This window comes from Peromyscus californicus, unplaced genomic scaffold (genome assembly GCF_007827085.1).
Source record: "Peromyscus californicus insignis strain IS unplaced genomic scaffold, ASM782708v3 Scaffold_6__1_contigs__length_162567912, whole genome shotgun sequence".
In the NCBI taxonomy this organism is placed as follows: Eukaryota; Metazoa; Chordata; class Mammalia; order Rodentia; family Cricetidae; genus Peromyscus; species Peromyscus californicus.
In genome coordinates, this window is record NW_026294584.1 from 83,603,086 (window position 1) to 83,623,199 (window position 20,114).

Consider the following 20,114-nt stretch of genomic DNA (forward strand, 5'->3'; position numbering starts at 1 on the left):
ATTTTATATGATGATTTACAAATGAAATGTGGTAGAACAACCTGCCCCTAAAACTGAGCATCTTCCATTGATCAACTATCAGGGCCCAGTTTTGAGATCCAGCCCCAACCTATCAAAGGTCCCTAAAGTGGGAAATGAGGAATTGAGAAATAATAGGAAGAAATACAGACATAGACAGAGAGAAAGAGATATGGAATAGCTCCAGGAGGGTCCTGGTTCAATATTCATCAGTCTCAAGTTTATTTCTAATGGGCTTTTTATGCACTAGCAAGGAGAGAGGCAAAAGACCTCCATATTTCAAGATGAAAGCACAAGGTACAACGAAGTGTAGACCATTCAAAACAACAGGTACCCATGATCTGTGGCAAAGCAGCTTGTTATTAGGTCTTGAAATATAAGACACCTGCTAACCATGCCTTTGCACCCTATTTTGCAACTTTGAGGAATAACATAAACTCTGATTCTCAAACCTGGAAACAAACCACAAGCTGGAATCTTTGTGGGCTCCCACAATCATCAAGTCATTAGAATGGGTTCTTCCTCATTTCACTGAGATGTAAAACTGTATTTTGTGATCTTCCCTTTTAACTCAATTCCAATATGTCAGGATCATTATACTTTTAAGGATTTTAAGAGAACAAAAAAGGGTTCTCCTTCATGTTCTTGAGTATGTATTTATGCAATGATAATTCCTAAGCTTCATCTGGGCATTGGGTTTGGATATTTATATAAGAGTTGATGCCATCTACTTACAGATGTTACCATATTTGTACATGAAAAGTTACAAGCAGCTCTCAACTGCATTTGTTCTTTTGTTTTATTTCAATACATTTTTTGTACCAAGGTGAATAAACATGTTTATGAAATGACACTGTCTTAATTGCCACAGGAAAAACTCCCAGTGAATTTTTTTCATAGAATAGTTTCAAGTGTGAGAAAATCACTTAGAAAAAATTCCAGTTCATTGTCTTGTTTGTTCATTCATATTGAGGAAGGATGGAGCAAAATGACAGTTGTATCCTCTTCAGTATATTCATATCTATCTTGAAGTGCTTTGAAATACATTTTTTACTTTTCCCCAATGCCCCCATGCCTGGTTCAAAGACTAAGTAAAAATTAATTGTAATTAGTGGTCCTGATATCTGATGGCAGCTCAAATTTAATCCTCTCATTGCCTCCTAAGGACTAACTCCCCCATTGCCTCCATGAATCTCCACCACTTTGGAGATTTTCCTTCCTCCTTTGTTATATGAAAAACCTTCACTATTGAACATTCTACACAGGAAAATCTTTATCTTATTCAAAGCTTCTTTTACATTTTCCAGTTATAATAATGATATGGCATGAGTTAAATGAAGTGCAGTATTTTCTGTATTAAGATATGCAGAGATAGAGACTAAATTGGAGGTATCCATTGAAGAAATTAAGATTACTGGTCTCTTTAGCTTTCTTTATCAGGTTCTGACAAAACTAAAACAAACAAACAAAATCAGATAGGCTTAGACAGCAAGATGCTATGCTGAAAACATTAGTAAAAACAAAGAATGTTGAAAAGATTGCTTTGGTTCTTTGGTGCTGTCTTGGCATGTTCTGGGCATTTAGACCATGTATGTCTCCATTCACTCAGATCCAAGCTTTCACAGTGGAGTCTATCTCTCCCCTGCTATAGGCATCAGAGACTGTATCCATTTTTCTGCAAACATAGGAGATATCTTTGGTCTCTCTCTCTCTTTTTTTTTTTAGACAGGCTTTCTCTGTGTAGCTTTGGCACCTTTCCTGGAACTCACTCTGTAGCCCAGGCTGGCCTCAAACTTACAGAGATCTGCCTGCCTCTGCCTCCTGGGTGCTGGGATTAAAGATGTGTGCCTTTACTCTTCACTCTTAAAACTAGTCTTTTCTGTCCCTTGGTTCTTTTCACACAGCTGTAGTAATCTCATGATTTGCATATTGCTCCTTAGGGAGGACCTCTCCTTTCAGGCTTAGGACAAAAGCTAGTCCCTCTTTCTGCCTTGGTTATTCAGGACTCTTCAAACCAAGTTATCAGAATGATGTGTGCTTCTCAGTTCCTAGGGCTGCTTGTGTTCTGGATCCCTGGTAAGGAGAAAGAAAGATGAAGAAGGAGATTGTGAGGGGAATGGGGATTTCATGGACTCCACTGATACATATACATGTCTGTCCATGTGTGAGATTGTCAGTATTATTCTCCAGGAATGTGCTTGTGAAGTTTAGTGGGTGAAAGGAGGAGGATCTGTGCTCTTGTGGCAATTCTGCCAAGTACCAATGAAGATGGTTCGGGTGATTTCTAAGGAGTCTCTATGCTCTCTCTACATAGGTATTTCATGTTAAAAAATTTAGAATATAAATAAAAGTAAAACACAGTAAGTAGAAAATACAGGAAGGAAAAATAATTTTATAGTATTAATTTGTTTGTACATAACCTTTCATTTCTGTTATTTCAGGAGCCAGTGGGGATATGGTGATGACCCAGCCTGCACTCTCCAATCCTGTCACTCTTGGAGAATCAACTTCCATCACCTGCAGGTCTAGTAAGAGTCTCCTACATAGCAATGGCAAAACTTACTTGAATTGGTACCTGCAGAGACCAGGCCAGTCTCCTCAGCTCCTGATCTATTGGATGTCTACTCTTGTCTCAGGAGTCCCAAGCAGGTTCAGTAGTAGTGGGTCAGGAACAGATTTCACTCTGAAAATCAGTAGAGTAGAGGCTGAGGATGTGGGTGTTTATTACTGTCAGCAACATCTAGAAGCTCCTCCCACAGTGGCAGAACCCTATACAAAAACCTCCCTGCTTGAAGTGATGAAGCTGTCTCATAAGTTCCTTGTTTTGGGTACAACATGGTTCAGTCAACATAGATGAAGATATACTTAAGAGACAATTGTTTTACTCTGATTTTCAGCTATTGCAACAATTAATCCCCCGGAGAGGGGGGTTACAGGAGAATGCATGCTGGGAGAAGGAGTGGAAGCAGCTTGGATTCTAAAAGTGCAGTCAGTTAGGGACAGTAGTAGACAGGACCACATCTTGAGCAGAACCACTTAGTATGCATATTTTTTTTGCAAATTTATAATCTTTAATCTCATTTCAGGACTTCACAAGGCTCATAGTTCGATGGGTATAATTGTCCCACTTTACAAAGTGGCCACATTGAATAAAATTTTCGTTTTATGATTTTTACTTTAAATTTTGCTTATTGAAGACAGGCTGATCAGTCAGTCTTGGGGCACAGTATATGATCCCACATTATGTAGCAACAGGAGATTCTCTGAGACTTTGTAAGAGGAAGTTGCTCAAAGATTCAAACTAAGGAGTAGCTGAGTCCTCAGAAAAGTGGTACTTACATATTTAACAAAGAATTATTATCTAAAATAAAGAACTAAAAGTACAACCAACCAATTAATCAACAAGAAATCTAATAACCCCATCCACAAATGGGCTAATGAAATAAACAGGCAATTCTCAAAAAATAAAATATAAATAAAATATAATAAACACCCTTTGTTCTTATGATCTTTCTGCCTCCTCTTCTGTAATGTTCCCTGAACCTTGCAAATGAGATACAATACAGTGCTATGGGATGGTCTGTATGTCAAGTGTGTTGCTGATTGGTCAATAAATAAATCACTGATTGGCCAGTGGCCAGGCAGGAAGTATAGGCGGGACAAGGAGGAGAATAAAGCTGGGAAGTGGAAGGCTGAGTCAGAGACACTGCCAGCCGCCACCATGACAAACAGCATGTGATGATGTCGGTAAGCCACAAGCCACATGGCAAGATTTATAGAAATGGATTAGTTTAAGATATAAGAACAGTTAGCAAGAAGCCTGGCACGACCATACAGTTTATAAGCAATATAAGTCTCTGTGTTTACTTGGTTGGGTCTGAGCAGCTGTGGGACTGGCAGGTGAGAGAGATTTGTCCTGACTGTGAGCCAGGCAGGAAAACTCTAGCTACAATACAGATTCCCTATCTGTGGTTGAGCATAGCACTATCACTTTTTCTCAGCACTTTCACCATTTGTGAGTCTCTGTCTCAGCCGCCATCCACTGTAAAAGGAATCATTTCTAATGAAGTCTGAAGGATGCACTAATATATGTCATTATTGCAATACACAGGTTTCATAGCTTTTAAGAATGTCCATTTTTCTTCACTCCTTTGCAGCTCATTCATCATTCTGTACAGGGAACTATATATCAGGGTCTCTCTTCTCTCTTGTAAATACTGATTTGATTGCTCTACATCCTTTTACAAATGTAGGTAGTGTCTATAGAATTTGCATCTCACCATAAGAATCTGGTTGGAAACTGTCTTAGTTTGTATACAATGTTTGTGATAAGCATCATGACCACAAGCAATTTACAGAACAGGTTTATTTTGACTTATAGGTCAAGGTTAGAATCCATGGTGGAGGAGAGAAGGCATGGTGGTTGGAGTAGCAGGTGAGAGCTCAATTCTTGAACTGCTTGTAGGAAGTAAAGAAAAAAATCAAATGATGTACAGCTTTGAGATTTCAAAGCTTACCCACAGTAACATACTTTTTTTTTCAGCAAGCCTACACCTCCAATATGTACAGTGAGAGCAACTGGGGCCAAGTATTCAAGCACTTGAATTACTGGGGTACATTCTCATTTAAACCACTACAGCAACCAAGAACAACGAAAATCACCATCACTGTTTTGAGGATCTTCAGTATACCTCTGATCAATATCTTGAAGAGAAGTGTCTCAAACCTGGCTCAGGGATTTTTTATTTGGCAACGTACAGCTTCTGGAATGAGCATAATGCCAGGTGTAGGCTAATTCTATTTAAACTCTTTTATTTTAGTAAGAATACGTATGAAAATTATCAAATAATTTCTTTTCCTCTTTCATGTCACTTGTGCACTATCTCCCCGACTTAGCATCTTCCTTTCCCTTCCCCACCGCAATGGTTTCTCAGATTCATCAGTGCTTCAAATTAAGCACACAGCTCTACAGTTTGCCTTACACAATACAATCTTTTCCAGCTATATATGTTTTCCTAGAAATTTTATGATTACTCTTTTCTTTGTATCCAAATAATGAAGTAGATTTTTTAACAATAAAGAAAAGGAGGTTATTGTGATTGCAGGAATGCAACTGAAGATAATCATATTAATTGAATTAAGTAGATATCAGAGCAGCAACTATCACATGATTAATCTCATTTGTTTCGTCATTATATATATATATATATATATATATATACATGTATACACACACATATATAATCACATGCATGCATTTGACACAAATTAGAGTATTTCTATATGAAATGAACTTTCGGGTTTTGGGTGTGGCAATATGGATTTGGAGTAGACTAAGATGAATAACTGAGGTTTAAGGCATTTATTATAACAATTATTCATGCTGTGGACAGACAAACCAAGGGAAATAGCATGGTGGAGTGTTGCAGGGAGAATTTAATTCCGAGCACCAGAGACAAGTATCATGGCAGGGCCTCTTTAGGGAATCAGAGTCCACATGAGAGAAGCGGGACCTATTTTTTAAAGACTGGGGAGGTTTACAGAAAGAGCACACAGCCAACCTCTGATTCCCAGGTAAAGAAGAGAGTGAGGACCAGCATGTGCCTGCTGCTAATACCTTAAGACCAGCATCATTTTATTTTATCTAATTTCCCTGGTGAGAGCTCCCACCTTCAACATCCCTGTAGAGCACCTGTCAGTATCCATGAGTGTTTAGAGAGCTCCTATAAAGCTGCCACTAGATTCAAACATCAACTTTCTGTAGAAATAAGACTCATGGGAATGGAGAGATAAGGGACTTCAGAGGAGATATAGTATGAAATTACCTCAAAGATAATAAGTGCATGCAAGAAAATTTAGCAAATTATCTTTAAATGCTATTTTATTCCTGTTGTCAAATTTTATACTACCTTCTATTTTTAGGCCTGTGTGTTCTTACAGTTATACACACACACACACACACAGTGGTGCACCAACCTTGCCGCGGGCACGCGTGTCCACACACACACACACACACACACACACACACACACACACACACATATATATATATATTTGGTTTTTGAGACAGGATTTCTCTGTGTAGTTTTGGTGCCTGTCCTTGATCTTGCTCTGTAGATCAGGCTGACATCGAACTCACAGAGATCTGCCTGGCGCTGCCTCCTGAGTGCTGGGATTAAAGGCATGTACCACCACTGCCAGGCTTGACACAGTATTTTTTTAATCCATAGGAATTATATAAATGAGTTAAAAATTTAATAGTCCCTCCTCTGTTATATATTCATTGATAGTCAGATATTTGTCTATATTACTGCTAATATATATTTGAAATATATTATTAAAAAAGAGCTTACGTACAGTAAAAAATTTCAAAAACCTCCAAAATTTAAAACTTAAAAAAAGAAATGCATTCTCCGAAGGTATATGTGTGGTCTGACCTCGGGCATCTGGGGACACAGGACTTGTGCTCAGTTACTGAGAAGAGCAAGTCTTGCAGCTGTGCCCACCCTAACTGGTTCCCAGTGATTTGCATGCACTCACTCCACAGCCTTGAGGACTTCTTCATATACCAGTCACACCCTGTACAGTTGTCACTGCAGTCAGGACTCGGCATGGACATGAGGGCCCCTGCTCAGCTCCTCGGGATCCTGCTGCTCTGGTTACCAGGTAAAAAATGACTATAGTGAGAATTTCACTGTTACACTGTGATTATTGTTGACTGAAATTTGGGGGAGGTCCTCTCTTATCATGCTTAACTATTTGGATGTTTATTATGTCTCCGTTCCTAGGTGCCAGATGTGACATCCAGATGACTCAGTCTCCATCTTCTCTGTCTGCATCTCTGGGAGACAGAGTCACCATCACTTGTCGAGCCAGTCAGGACATTTACAGTAATTTAAACTGGTACCAGCAGAAACCAGGGAAAGCTCCTAAACTCCTGATCTATTATACTAATAGATTGGCAGATGGGGTTCCGTCCAGGTTCAGTGGCAGTGGGTCTGGGACAGATTATTCTCTCTCCATCAGCAGCCTGGAGGCTGAAGACATTGCAACTTATTACTGTCTACAGAGTAGTAATCTTCCTCCCACAGTGATACAAGTCATAACATAAACCTCTATGGAAGCAGAAGTGAGAGGCTGCCACAGCTGATCCTCCTCATGAAACTGCTTCTCAGATGTCATGAGATTTTTAAAAAGAATCACAGAGAGACTTTTTTTTTTGCAGAAGAGGCTAAACAGTCCTCTCTGTACCCTAAACTATCTTCTTTCCTCTTCATTTTCAGACATCCAGAGTACCAATATCTTTTCTACGTTAATAGAGGACACAGTGGCTCCATGTGAGGAGTCTGCATTTTATCACCATCTGGAACTCTATAGAAGAGTAGAAGCTTCTGTGGACATTCCAAGCACACATTATTTATATGCAATGAATTTGATTCTAAGCACCAGCATTTAAATGGCAGGGAAATACTACTGAAAGAAGCTGACAGCAGACAGGATTCCTGGTTTTCTTTCAAAAGCTAGAGTACATTTGTCAGAGAAAGGAGAAGTTGCCTAACTGTGATCTTCTGTTATGCCTTGAAATTGCAGCTGTGGGTGTTGAAAACCTCAGCTGTCTGTAGCAGTTCACATAGGATTCTTCTGGCTCCTATGTACACTGTTCCACTTATAAGTACCAAACAAAATTAAACCACCCTCATGTGACTTTCAATCCCACTGTGTGAATTGCAATATAGATTTGTTTACATGAAATTATAGGGAATAAAGTTCTATTTTGAACATGCCTCCGAAAGTGGTATTATTGAAGAGTTGATATTCCATAGCACAATTAAATATCCAAGGAAAATGGAATTGGGAAAATAGCCAATAAGGGAAATCATTAATTAAAAATATTAGAAAACCACAAATTGTGGCAAATACCTAAATTGCTAGCATGGGAGGCAGATGCAGAGAGATCATTAATTTGATGACAGCTCATGTCTCATTGTCTCAAGAAAAACAAAACAAAACAAACAGACGAATCATTTGGGACAAGAAATGTCATACATTTATTTTCTAAAACTTTAAATATTTTAAACATTTTATTTGAGTCCCAATCACAAAATAGACGATTTATACAATAAATCAAGTTATTAAGCATGCATATTTAAAACATTATCTTTTTATTTTTCACATTTAAAATTGTATAGGCTAGCTCACTTTTGCTTTAATTAATTTGTACTTTTGTATTAAATTGTCCAGTACTTACCAGAGTTAAATACTACTCTTTGTATAATCTGGTATCATTGTTTCAATCCAGTAACTGTACTTCTAAGCCATGTGAAGTTAACGATATTGTCAAGTTTTATTCAATTAAAGTGACCAGCATGGGTTTGAGTATCAAGGAATTAACACATTATCCTCATTTGGTGAGGATACACCAGATGACTAACTCTGCTGAGTAGCTCTGACCCTCCATCACAGTCCTAGTGACCACTGTCAAATGAAGACCCAGGGGACAGGGAGTCACATTCACAGATAACTGTGAGGTATTAAAAGGGTGGATCTAGTTTTATTCCCCTAGATGGAGTTCTCTGCGAACTTAGACTCCTTTGATGTGGCTACATTAAACAGTGGCTTATAAAGGGGAGAGATTCTCATTCAAAGTTAACAAGAATCTAACAGAATTTTGTTTTCCTTATGTAGAAAAACGGTTAATAGGGAGTTTTCCTAAAAATCAAAAAGGAGAAAATATGAAACTGCTCCTGTTCATTCTTTCCTAGTTTTCTAAGAGACCCTTTCTCCTAAGAAGCTTATCCTACTAGTTGGATAAAGGAGCCATGTGATAACTCTGCTAGGGCTGCCTAGATGGTTTTCTATTGTGATCAACACTGTGACCAAAAGCATCTTGGGAAGGAAAGGAGGTCCATTTACAGTTGACATCACAGTCCATCATGAATGGAACTAAGGTCAGGAACTCATACAGATCATGAGCCAGGAGGCAGGAACTGAAGCAGAGGATGTGGAGGAGTGATGGTTACTGGGTTAATCGCCATGGTTTGCTCAGCTTGATTTACTACATCACTCAGGATCACCATTCCAGGGGTGACACTGTTGATATTGGGCTGAACATTTTCATATCCATGATTAATCAAGACAATACCCCACAGATTTGTCTACAGGTTAATCAGATAGAAGTATTTTCTCAATTGAAGTTCCCTCTTCCAGATGTCTCTAGATTGTATCAAGTTGATAAAAACAACTAGGACAAGGGTTTTCATCAGACTGTAATAACAGGCTATCCTGAATTCCATATTCCATTAATGAGGCATAAAACGTTACCTTTTCTCTTGCGTTTGCACAGAACTATCTCTATCTGTGAGAAAGACATTTTTCTTTAAAAAATATGTGTATTTGTTGGTGTGTTTTAACACTTGGAAACAATTTTCTCCTTTCAAAATATAGTACTAAAATCATTTCACTGATAGAAATGGTGAGATGTCTCAACAAATAAATGTTCTTGCCATCAAGGAAAACAACTTGAGTTTTCCCTTGTTCAACATGGTAGGTGAGGACTGACTACTTCAAGCTGTCCTCTTTCCTGCACCTGTGTGCCATGGAATGAACATGGCTGGCAGGGAACTTTTTGCTCTGATTTCTTGCTAATTTTGGCTATATTACCCAATAATCTCCTACCTGTTATATTCTTATTAAGAAATTTCAGTCTAGTAGGATTCCCTTCATTGTAAGTTAGCACTTTCTCTGTCTTTATCTATCTTTCTTTTCATGTCTTATTTTTTCCCCTGAGATTTGATCTTTTGGACAGGTGTTTTGCATTGAATTTATCTGAGTGCCTTTGAGCTTCCAGGACCTGGGTGTTCAGAAAGAACTTCATTAACTATGATTTCTGTATGTTCATCTTTCTCTCCTCTTTTCATAAAGCTCACAATAAAAATTTGTATTCATTTAATGGTGTCCTATAACTGCCTATGTTGTTCATTTTTATTTTGTTTTATTTTAATTTATTATATACTTGGGAATTTCAAAACATAATGAGTTTTTTATACTTTTATTTTTACTCCAAATATTCATCTTCCCACTAACACTAAAATTCTTATTCTCAACAAAACCTCTCCAACTGTTATTTTATTTTTAAAATTAGTGAGTTATTTTTCTTTGATTGCCTGAACATAAGGTGGGTCTTTTGTACTGGAACATAGCAGCTTGTCAAATGGCTACTGGCTGTAATAGCTATAATACTGAAGAGAATATGGTACCACCTTTCCTACAAGCCATTAACTGCTAATACCCTCTTAGTTGAAGAGTGGGAACTCATCAGGCTCTCCTCCATTCTTGATAAAATGTTGATGGATCCAATCTTGTGCAGGGAACCACAGCAGTGAGCTCATGAATACAATGATCATGTACAGAGTTCACTGTTTCACATAGTTCCTTGTGATCCTTTGGTTCTTACATTCTTCCTACATCCTGTTTGAGATGCTCCTTGAGCCTGAAGGTGTAAAATACATATCCCACTGAGGATAAGCATGAACACACCATAGTTATTCCAAGCACTTTCAGGAGCTGTGAGCCTCTTACATTAAGTACCACACACTACATAAAGGAGTTTTTCTGATGAAGACTGACAGCATCATCAATCTATAGGTACAAACATAACAACTGAGATAACAATTTGACTCTGTGCTATTTAGAAAAATACCAGTTGCAAGTTACCTCATAGGGCATGTAACTTCCTCAGCCATGGATTCTTGACCGGATTTGCAATATCAGACACTAGTTCTCTGACAGTGAGTGGGTCACAGCTCTAACCAGAAAGTTCCAGGTTAGCCCCATGATTGTGATTATTGTACCAGTTATCATCCTGCTAAACAGATACCCATTATTGTAGATTATGAAGTCCACAGTTTAGAATGACTTTTGATAACTTTTTCCCCATCAGAGCTTTGCAGAGCAACTTTCAGAACTGAACTAGATTCCAGAACTGAAGCTACCCAACCTGGATGAAACTTTCAGCTCAATTCCACCATCATTTTTCTCAATGTTCTATAACAAAAATGTTTGGTGTCTTTAGCAATAGTATTTATGATCTAGTTCTGGTGTGAAAGCAAGAAAATTGAGGATACCCTGTATTGTTTTGTGGTTTTAGGGCCTTTCACATAGTAAGAGTTCCTATACATGCTTTGTTTTATAATCTGTGATTTCTATAGGTGCATAGTTGTGGAATATTAGTTTTATGTTGTGGAGTATTGCTTTAATTGTGTAAATGCTTGTCACATTTGTTTATGCTGAATTTGTTAATGACATAAAGATGTGTTACATTTGTTTTTGCTGTATTTGTTACTAACCAAGATTTCTTACATTTGTTTTTGTTGCATTTGTTTAATTATGACAAAATGTGTTGCTGTTTCACCTTGCCTGTCTAAGGCACCTGATTGATAAAATAAAAAGCTAATGGCCAATAGCTAGTAATGAGAAAGATAGGCAGGGCTTGTGTGCGGAGAAAATAAATAGGAGGAAAAATCTAGGCTCAGGAGAAAGAATGAGTGAAGAGAACTAGGAAAAAGAGAAGGTCATGCCTGGAGTCAGAAGCACAGAGAGAGCAGGAAAGTAAGCTCTACAGAAAGAAGAAAAGGTAAAAATTCCCAAGACAAAAGGTAGATAAAGAGAAATATTAAAATAACAGTCATTATAATGCTGAGCATTCAAAACTAATAAGATGTTCCATTTCATGATTTGGCAGCTGGTTGGTGGTCCCAAAGAAAGAGCCTGTTACAACTACCATCAGAACTTTGTAGTTTTATTTTACTGAATTATAAATTCCATATTTTCAAATTAGTTCATAAATTGTGAGTGATAACTTAAAATAATAGCAAGAAAAAAATTAAAATTATGTGTGCTATATAGAATTTTAGAACATATGAAGCACTTTCACTTAAATGGTCACTCTCAAGTTGACTTGTGAATGTGTGTGTGTGTGTGTGTGTGTGTGTGTGTGTGTGTGTGTTGTGTGATACTGGGCTAAACCCAGAATTGTATGCATGGGAGACAAACACTCTACCACTAAGCTAAGGTTTTGGCCTTTGGAGTTTTAAATTTATAAATACAATTTACAATAGCTTAAATTGGTTAAGGAATAAATGAACTCTTGGTACCCTAAGACTGACAACCTCATACACTATGTGAAATAAGTGGATGTACATGGTAAAGAGTCTAAGAATGAGTCCTCCATGTGTCCATGGAGGGCATTGATTTCTTTTTTTTCCCTTTTATCTTTTTATTAAGAAATTTTTTCATTCATTTTACACACCATTCAAAGATCCCCCCCTTCTCTCTTCCAGCCCCCCTCAGGCCCCCCCTCTCAACCACCCTTCATACCCCCCACAAGAAGGCAAGGCCTCCCATGGGGAGGCATATCCAGTACAGGCAAATCCAAGTCCTTCCCCCTGCATCAAGGCTGCACAAGGTGTTCCATCATAGGTCGTGTGCTCCAAAAAGCCTGCTCATGCACCATGGATGGATTCTGATCCTATCCACAGGGGACCCCCAAGCAGATTCAGCTACACACCTGTCTTTCCATGCAGAGTACCTAGTCCAGTCCCATGTAGGCTCCATAGCCGCTGATTCAACTTTCATTAGTTTCCACTAGTTTGGTTTGGTTGTCTCTGCTGGTTTCCTCATCATGATCTTCATGCACTTGATCATAGAATCCCTCTTCTCTCTCTTTGACTGGACTCCTGCAGCTCTGCCAGTATTTGGCTGAGGATCTCTGCATTTGCTTCCCTTAGTCACTGGAGAAAGGCTCTGTGATGACAATTAGGGTATTCACCAATCTGATCACTGGTGTAAGTCAGTTGAGTTCAGTTACCCTCTCCACCATTTCTAGTAGTCCATGCTGGGGTCATCCTTGGGGATGCCTGGGAACTTCCCTAGCACCCAGTTTCTCTCTATCCTCATGATGTCTCCCTCTATCATGGTATCTCTTTCATTGCTTTCCCACTCCATCCCTGTTCTAGCTCGACCATCCCGATCCCTTATGTTCTCATCCCCTACCCCCTACCCTCCATTGCCCATTCTTCATCTCCAGTTTTGCGCATGGAGATCTCATCTATTTCCTGTTTCCAGGGTGACCCATGGTTCCCTGTTTGGTTCTTCTTTGTTAGCTAACTTCTTTGGAGTTGTGAGTTACAGTATGGTTATCCTTTGCTTTACATCTAGTATCCACTTAGGAGTGGGTACATACCATGTTTGTCTTTCTGAGTTTAGGTTACCTCACTCAGGATGATATTTTCTAGTTCCATCCATTTGCCTGAAATTTCATGATGTCATTGTTTTTCTCTGCTGAGTAGTACTCCATTGTGTATATGTGCCATATTTTCCTAATCCATTCTTCAGTTGAGGGGCATCTAGGTTGTTTCCAGGTTCTGGCTATTATGAATAATGCTGCTAAGAACATAGCTGAGCATGTGTCCCAGTGGTATGATTGAGCATTCCTTGGGTATATGCCCAAGAGTGGTATAGCTGGGACATTTGGAAGATTGATACCCAATTTTCTGAGAAACTGCCACACTGATTTTCAAAGTGGCTATATAAATTTGCACTCCCACCAACAGTGGAGGAGTGTTCCCCTTGCTCCACATCCTCTTCAACATAAGCTGTCTGCAGTGTTTTTTATCTTAGCCCTTCTGACACCTGTAAGATAGTATCTCAGAGTCATTTTGATTTGCATCTCCCTGATGACTAAAGATGCTGAGCAATTCCTTAAATGTCTTTTGGTCATTCGAAATTCTTCCTTTGAGAATTCTCTGTTTAGCTCTATAGCCCATTTTTTGAAATTGGATTGCTCATTATTTTGATGTCTAGTTTCTTGAGTTCTTCATATATTTTGGAGATCAGCCCTCTGTCAGATGTGGGGTTGGTAAAGATCTTTTCCCATTCTGTAGGCTGTCATTTTGTCTTATTTACTGTGTCCTTTGCCTTACAGAAGCTTCTCAGTTTCAGGAGGTCCCATTTCTTAATTGTTGCTCTTAGTGTCTGTGCTACTGGTGCTATATTTAGCAAATGGAAAGACCTCCCATGCTCATGGATACGTGGGATTAACATAGTAAAAATGGAAATCTTTCCCAAAGCAGTCTATAGATTCAATGGGATCCCCATAAAAATCCCAACAAAATTCTTCACAGACCTAGAAAGAACAATACTCAACTTCATTTGGAAAAACAGAAAACCCAGGATAGCTAAAAGAATCCTGTACAAGCAACCCACCTCTGGAGGCATCACCATCCCTGACCTCAAGCTCTAATATAGAGCTATAGTAATAAAACAGCTTGGCATTGGCATAAAAACCAACATGTGGGCCAGTGGAATCAAACTGAAGACACTGGCATTAACCCACATACCTATGAGCATCTGATTTTTGACAAAGAAGCCAAAACTGTACAATGGAATAAGAAAGCATCTTCAATAAATGGTGCTGGCATAACTGGACATCAACATGTAGAAGATTGCAAATAGATCCAAATCTATCGCCATGCACAAAACTCAGGTCCAAGTGGTTCAAAGACCTCAATATAAAACCAGTTACACTGAACCTGATAGAAGAGTAAGTAGGAAGTAGTCTTGAATGCACTGGCACTGGAGACCACTTCCTAAAAACAATACCAGTCATTGATTTCTTTTCTTGCATTTTATCTATAATTTTTTTTTGTGGCTGATGTTTACTTTTGAGATTGTAATTTATTTGCAACATTTCTCCCTTCCCTTTCTTCCCTCCAAACCTTTATGGTTGTGCTCTGTCAATTGCAAAGAGTGTTATTGAATTTGAGATCCCTGGGAGTAGTAAAACATAGACTCAATCCAATTATAATTAAAGGATGTGCTGATTGCTGTGAGCAGAACAATAATCTCTGAGCCAAATTGTAGATTTCCATGTGAAGAGGCTGAAGGAAAATTTTTTAAAGGAGAAAACCACAAGAAGACCTGGAGGATCTACGCAAGAAAGCCAAGAGCTGTTCCTCTCTGCCAAGATTATGTAGTCATGGTGACCTTAAAATAGTCTTCAGATGTCTACATAAGCAGGTTACAGAAGCCAAAAAGCAGTTAATCATATCATAGTAAGTAGATGTTCATGGATGCACAGTTTTGGGCAGGTGCACTGAGTCAGAGTTCCTGGGAACATATCTTCCAGGTACTGGAGGCAGAGATAGATGGATAGAGGGTGCCAAGATGGATGCCTAGCATAAAGTGGAGTTTCTTTAGCCATCACAAGAGAAGTTATCTTTAATTGGAAAAGACTCTGCAACAACTAATTTACTAAACTATCATAATGTTTATGCATTTTTACATATGCCCAGAGAGAAGTTTAGTCTTCACTTCAAGTAGACTTTAAATCACAAACACAATGCATGAAGAAACTGGCAATTTTATCTTCTTGAACTTTTTGTAGTGTATTTTCACAAGTTCTAAGTCAATTTTATAGTATTTTGTATTAAGTAGTTTATTTTGTCATAAAAATATAGTTATGTGGAGAAACAGTAAAACTGGTTTTTATATGGAGGCATTTATAGGACTTAAAAAGGCATATACTTAGTCATTCCATAGTTTGGTTACAAATAGTTACTTTCAAATGGTTAAATTTAACAAATTTAACAAAGACATAAATGAATACTTAGATGAAACTTTTTTTTGTTTTTCTGTGACAGGGTTTCTCTGTGTAACTTTAGAGCCTGTTCTGGAACTCACTCTGTAGACCAGGCTGGCCTTAAACTCACAGAGATCCGCCTGACTCTGCCTCTCAAGTGCTGGGATTAAAGGCATGCATCACCACTGCCCAGCAGATGAAACATTTTTAAGTCAGTTTTATTATCATGAACAAATCACTATAACCTGAGGAATTTATAAATTCTATTCCAAATTTATATCATCATTAACTCCCATCCTACATAAATGTGTATAACTTTTATTTTGGTCTTTTGAGACTTGGCACTTATGGTTTATGTCCTCATCTGTAATTTATTTTGAAGACAGAATATCATTTTATCATATAAAAAACTTCTCATGCAAATTTTCCCAGAATACCATCTTATATTTAATATATGTTTAACATTTAACAATCTTATATTTAATATATATATTTATTGTTTCTCTTTATTTTATTTCTCTTAACAAGAGTTAAGTCCAACCTGTATACTTGCTATACCAAATATCACCTCTTCATGTACTTTGGACTATTGACTTTTGTTGTAAGTTTAACAAACATTTATTGTTTAAAATTTTACAGCTTTTTAACCCTAACCTGTGATTTTTATAGATCTTGAGAAAGTTCACATTTTAGCAAGAGCCTCAGAGATAGTGATGACCTTGAGTGTGAACATACTTTGTAAGCAAGCACAAAAAGGGCTGGGGGAGTATTTAGAGAATGAAACTTCTGTAATTATATCTAGCCATATTGATAAATATATAAAATTTTTATTGATAAAAATTTTAATATCATAACAGACAAAAACATTTACATATTAATCTAATAGGGCAGGAGTGGTTTGAATTGGCTGAACATTAAGGTGAAAGATTCCAAAGAGACAAGACTTTTACAAGTTACACATCCCCATATAGATGTGACTTACAAAGGCTTCCAATACCTGCTGGCACTCCTTAGCTCTCAGGGAGCGCTGGGGAGGGAGTTAATAATATTTCTTGACATATTTGTATGAATTCTTACAAACTTGTTCAGATGTGCACACTCCAGACCTATGGAAAACAGCACCAAGACAACAGAGAGGGAGAACAAGGAATAGGAGACCATGGTAAATAAAGACCACATGAGAATAGGAAGAAGCAAAGTGCTAGAGAGGCCCACAGAAATCCACAAAGATACCCACACAACAGACTGCTGGCAATGGTTGAGAGACAGCCCGAACTGACCTACTCTGGTGATGGGATGGCCAAACACCCTAATTGTTGTGCTAGAAACCTCATCCAACTACTGAGGGATCTGGATGCAGAGATCCATGACTAGGCCCCGGGTGGATCTCTGGGAGTCCAATTAGCGAGAATGAAGAGGGTTTATATGAGCGAGAATTGTTGAGACCAAGGTTGGATAAAGCACAGGGACAAATAGCCAAATGAATGGAAACACATGAACTATGAACCAATGGCTGAGGGGTCCCCACTGGATCAGGACCTCTGAATGGATGAGACAGTTGATTGGCCTGATCTGTTTGGGAGGCATCCAGGCAGTGGGACCAGATCTTGTGCTCATTGCATGAGTTGGCTGTTTGAAACCTGGGGCCTATGCAGGATTGTTTGGCTCGGCCTGGGAGGAGGGGACTAGACCTACCTGGACTGAGTCTACCAGGTTGACCTCAGTCTGTGGGGAAGGCTTTGCCCTGGGGGAGATGGGAATGGGGGGGGGTTGGGAGGAAGGTGAGGGGGACGGGAGGGGGGAGAACAAGGGAATCCGTGGCTGATATGTAGAACTGAATTGTATTGCAAAATAAATTAATTAAAAAAAAAAAAAGAAAAAAAATCAAAAAAAAAAAAAAACTAAAAAAAAAAAAAACAACTACTGAGGAAAATGTAATAATCTTCCTGCCTGGTTTCATTTCATCCCTTAGTTGAATTCCTGGCATCCTTGAGAGTACCCTATGCACAATTTTCCATCTTACTTATATCTTGATGTTCTCCAGGGGTACTTCACCATATTGGGCATCATCTGTGAGAGTTTGGCCACATATCATTTCTGATTAATGCCTGGAAAACTGAAAGCAGGAAACCAGGGGACACAAGGAAACCTAACACAAAACACCAAATTGCACGAGAAGGCTTATTGTTAGTATTACAGCTCCTTTGATAACAGAGATATGAGATTACACTTCAGCGAGGAGCCTTGCTTCATAGGCCAGCATGTTCTGGTTATATGACAGTGGATCTCGCACAGATCTAAATCAGATCCTACTTATCTGTGTGGAAACTTAGTCTTCCACACACATGGTGGGTCTTGTCATTTTTCCTTCAGTGGATGGAGTTCTCATGCACCCACCATGTCAAGGATATTCACAAGATTATAGCAAGTCATACATGTAATTTTGTAGGCAAAAGAATTTATTTGTAGGCATAAAAAATTCTCCATTTTTCTCTTGCTTTGCAAAGCATATGCTAATTTCCTGTAAGGAACTTTTTTCTTCCTCTCAGGTTTTTAAAATTTATTTATTATTATTATTTTTAATACTACTACATATTATTACATAAATCATAATGGTCTTTTTTCAGATTACTATATTAAATGGCAGAGAACCACAATTTCTAACACTTGTTGTTAGTAATTCTAAACATAAAATTTGGTTAAAAGTGTTATGTGGCACATTTTACTGACCTGAAACCCATGCTGTTACTGAATAAAACATTGTATCTTCCGTACTTGTGTGAGTGTGTGATGTGCCTTTGTATAATTAGCTGCAATGGGCCCAAGGATGAAAGTCATGCCCCTCATGGATATTGACTATGTTTATATACCTCAGTATGTGGTGTCCCAGGTATTTTTGAGGGGTGGCAGGAACCTCTGATAATGTGTTCTCTGCACAGAACAAAATCTTCCAGTTAGAGTTTTTGCCTACCTAGTACTTCAGGAACATGGGCTGTACCAAGGTTCCTACAAGAACCAATGAAATTTTTAGTCATTTTGTTCTTCTTGGCCCTTCCCTACATTAGCCTGCAAATTTGTGTACTGTTTCCGCTGGAGGCTCATCTCCACAAGTCTGAGATGAAAGTTCATTTCTAATCTCCCCTCGACTGACTAGGACTCATTAGCTCAACTTCATAGTATTGGTTTCCATATCTTTTTCCTGAGTATTTCCTTAATACTTTGGATCCCCTATAAAAGTGGTTCTCTTATATTTTTGGTAGTGAGCCTAGCCTTTAACAGCTGAGCCATCTCTACAGCTCGACACATGGATAGCCCAGCAAAGGAGAAATAGAGGAGATCTACATGAGCAAACTGGAGGTGAGGTGGGGTAACAGAGGGCAAGGGATGGGAGATGAGAACATAGGAAAACCAGAGGTTCAAGCTTGAACAGGGACAGTGGGAGAGCAAGGAAAGAGATACCATGATAAATGAAGACATCATGGGAACAGGGAGAAACACAGTGCTAGGGAAGTTACCAGGAATCCACGAGGATGACCTCATCTTAGACTGCTGGCAATAGTCCAGAGGGTGCCTGAACTGGCCTACTGTGGTGATCAGATGGCTGAATACCCTAACTGTCATCATAGAACCCTCATCCAGTAACTGATGGAAGCAGATGCAGAGATCCATGGCTAGGTGCCAGACCGAGCTCCAGGAGTCCAATCTATGAGAGAGGGGAGGGATTCTATGAGCAAGGGACATCGGGGTCATGATGGGAGTCCCCATGGTACTTACTGGACTAGGCCTTTTAGATAGGCGAGACAGTTGTTTAGCTTGAACTGTTTAGGGGGCCACCAGGCATTGGGATCAGGACTGGCCCCTGGTGCATGAGCTGGCTTTTTGGAGCCTATGCCTCTGGTGGGACACTTTGCACAGCCTTGGTGCAGGGAGGAGGGGCATGGACCTGCCTCAACTGAATGTACCAAGCTCTGCTGAGTCCCCATGGGAGACATTGCCTTGGAGGAGGTAGGAATGGGGAGTGGGTTTTGGGGGGAAGCATAGGGGGCAGGAGGAGGGAGGAGAGGGGAATTTGTGGTTAGTATGTAAAATGAATAGAAAATCTCTTAATAATAACGAAGAAAGGGATTCTCAAATGTCCTAATGCTGTGACCCTTTAACACAGTTCCTTATGTTGTGGTGACCCTAAACCATAAAATCATTTAGTTGCTACTTTATCACTGTAATTTTGCTACTCTTATGAATCATAATGTAAATATATGATATGCAGGATATCTGATATGTGTCCCCCGCGGGTCTCATGAACCACAGGTTGAGAACCACTGTCCTATATAGAAGGAGGAAGATGAAGGTGACTGTGGAGAGTGAGTGGACTCTGAGACTCCATCACTGCTCATTTGTCATCTGTCAATATGTGAGATGGCTGCTGTTGTGCTACACATGGCCCTGTGGGCTTAGATAA

The 20,114-nt window shown here is 38.9% G+C and overlaps 2 gene segments (V, D, J or C); both read left to right on the forward strand.

Moving 5' to 3' along the window:
• Positions 1-2,045: 2,045 nt before the first annotated feature.
• LOC128099591 (immunoglobulin kappa variable 2-112-like) lies at positions 2,046-2,875 on the forward strand. The segment is given in 2 exon segments: positions 2,046-2,094; positions 2,460-2,875. Coding segments are annotated over 2 exon segments (465 nt in total).
• A 3,754-nt stretch (positions 2,876-6,629) lies between these two features.
• The window catches only part of LOC128099592 (immunoglobulin kappa variable 1D-33-like), a 61,717-nt gene continuing 48,232 nt past the window's right edge, over positions 6,630-20,114 (forward strand). Inside the window, 1 exon segment of the V gene segment in view lies at positions 6,630-6,684. Within this exon segment, the coding sequence occupies positions 6,630-6,684 (55 nt within the window).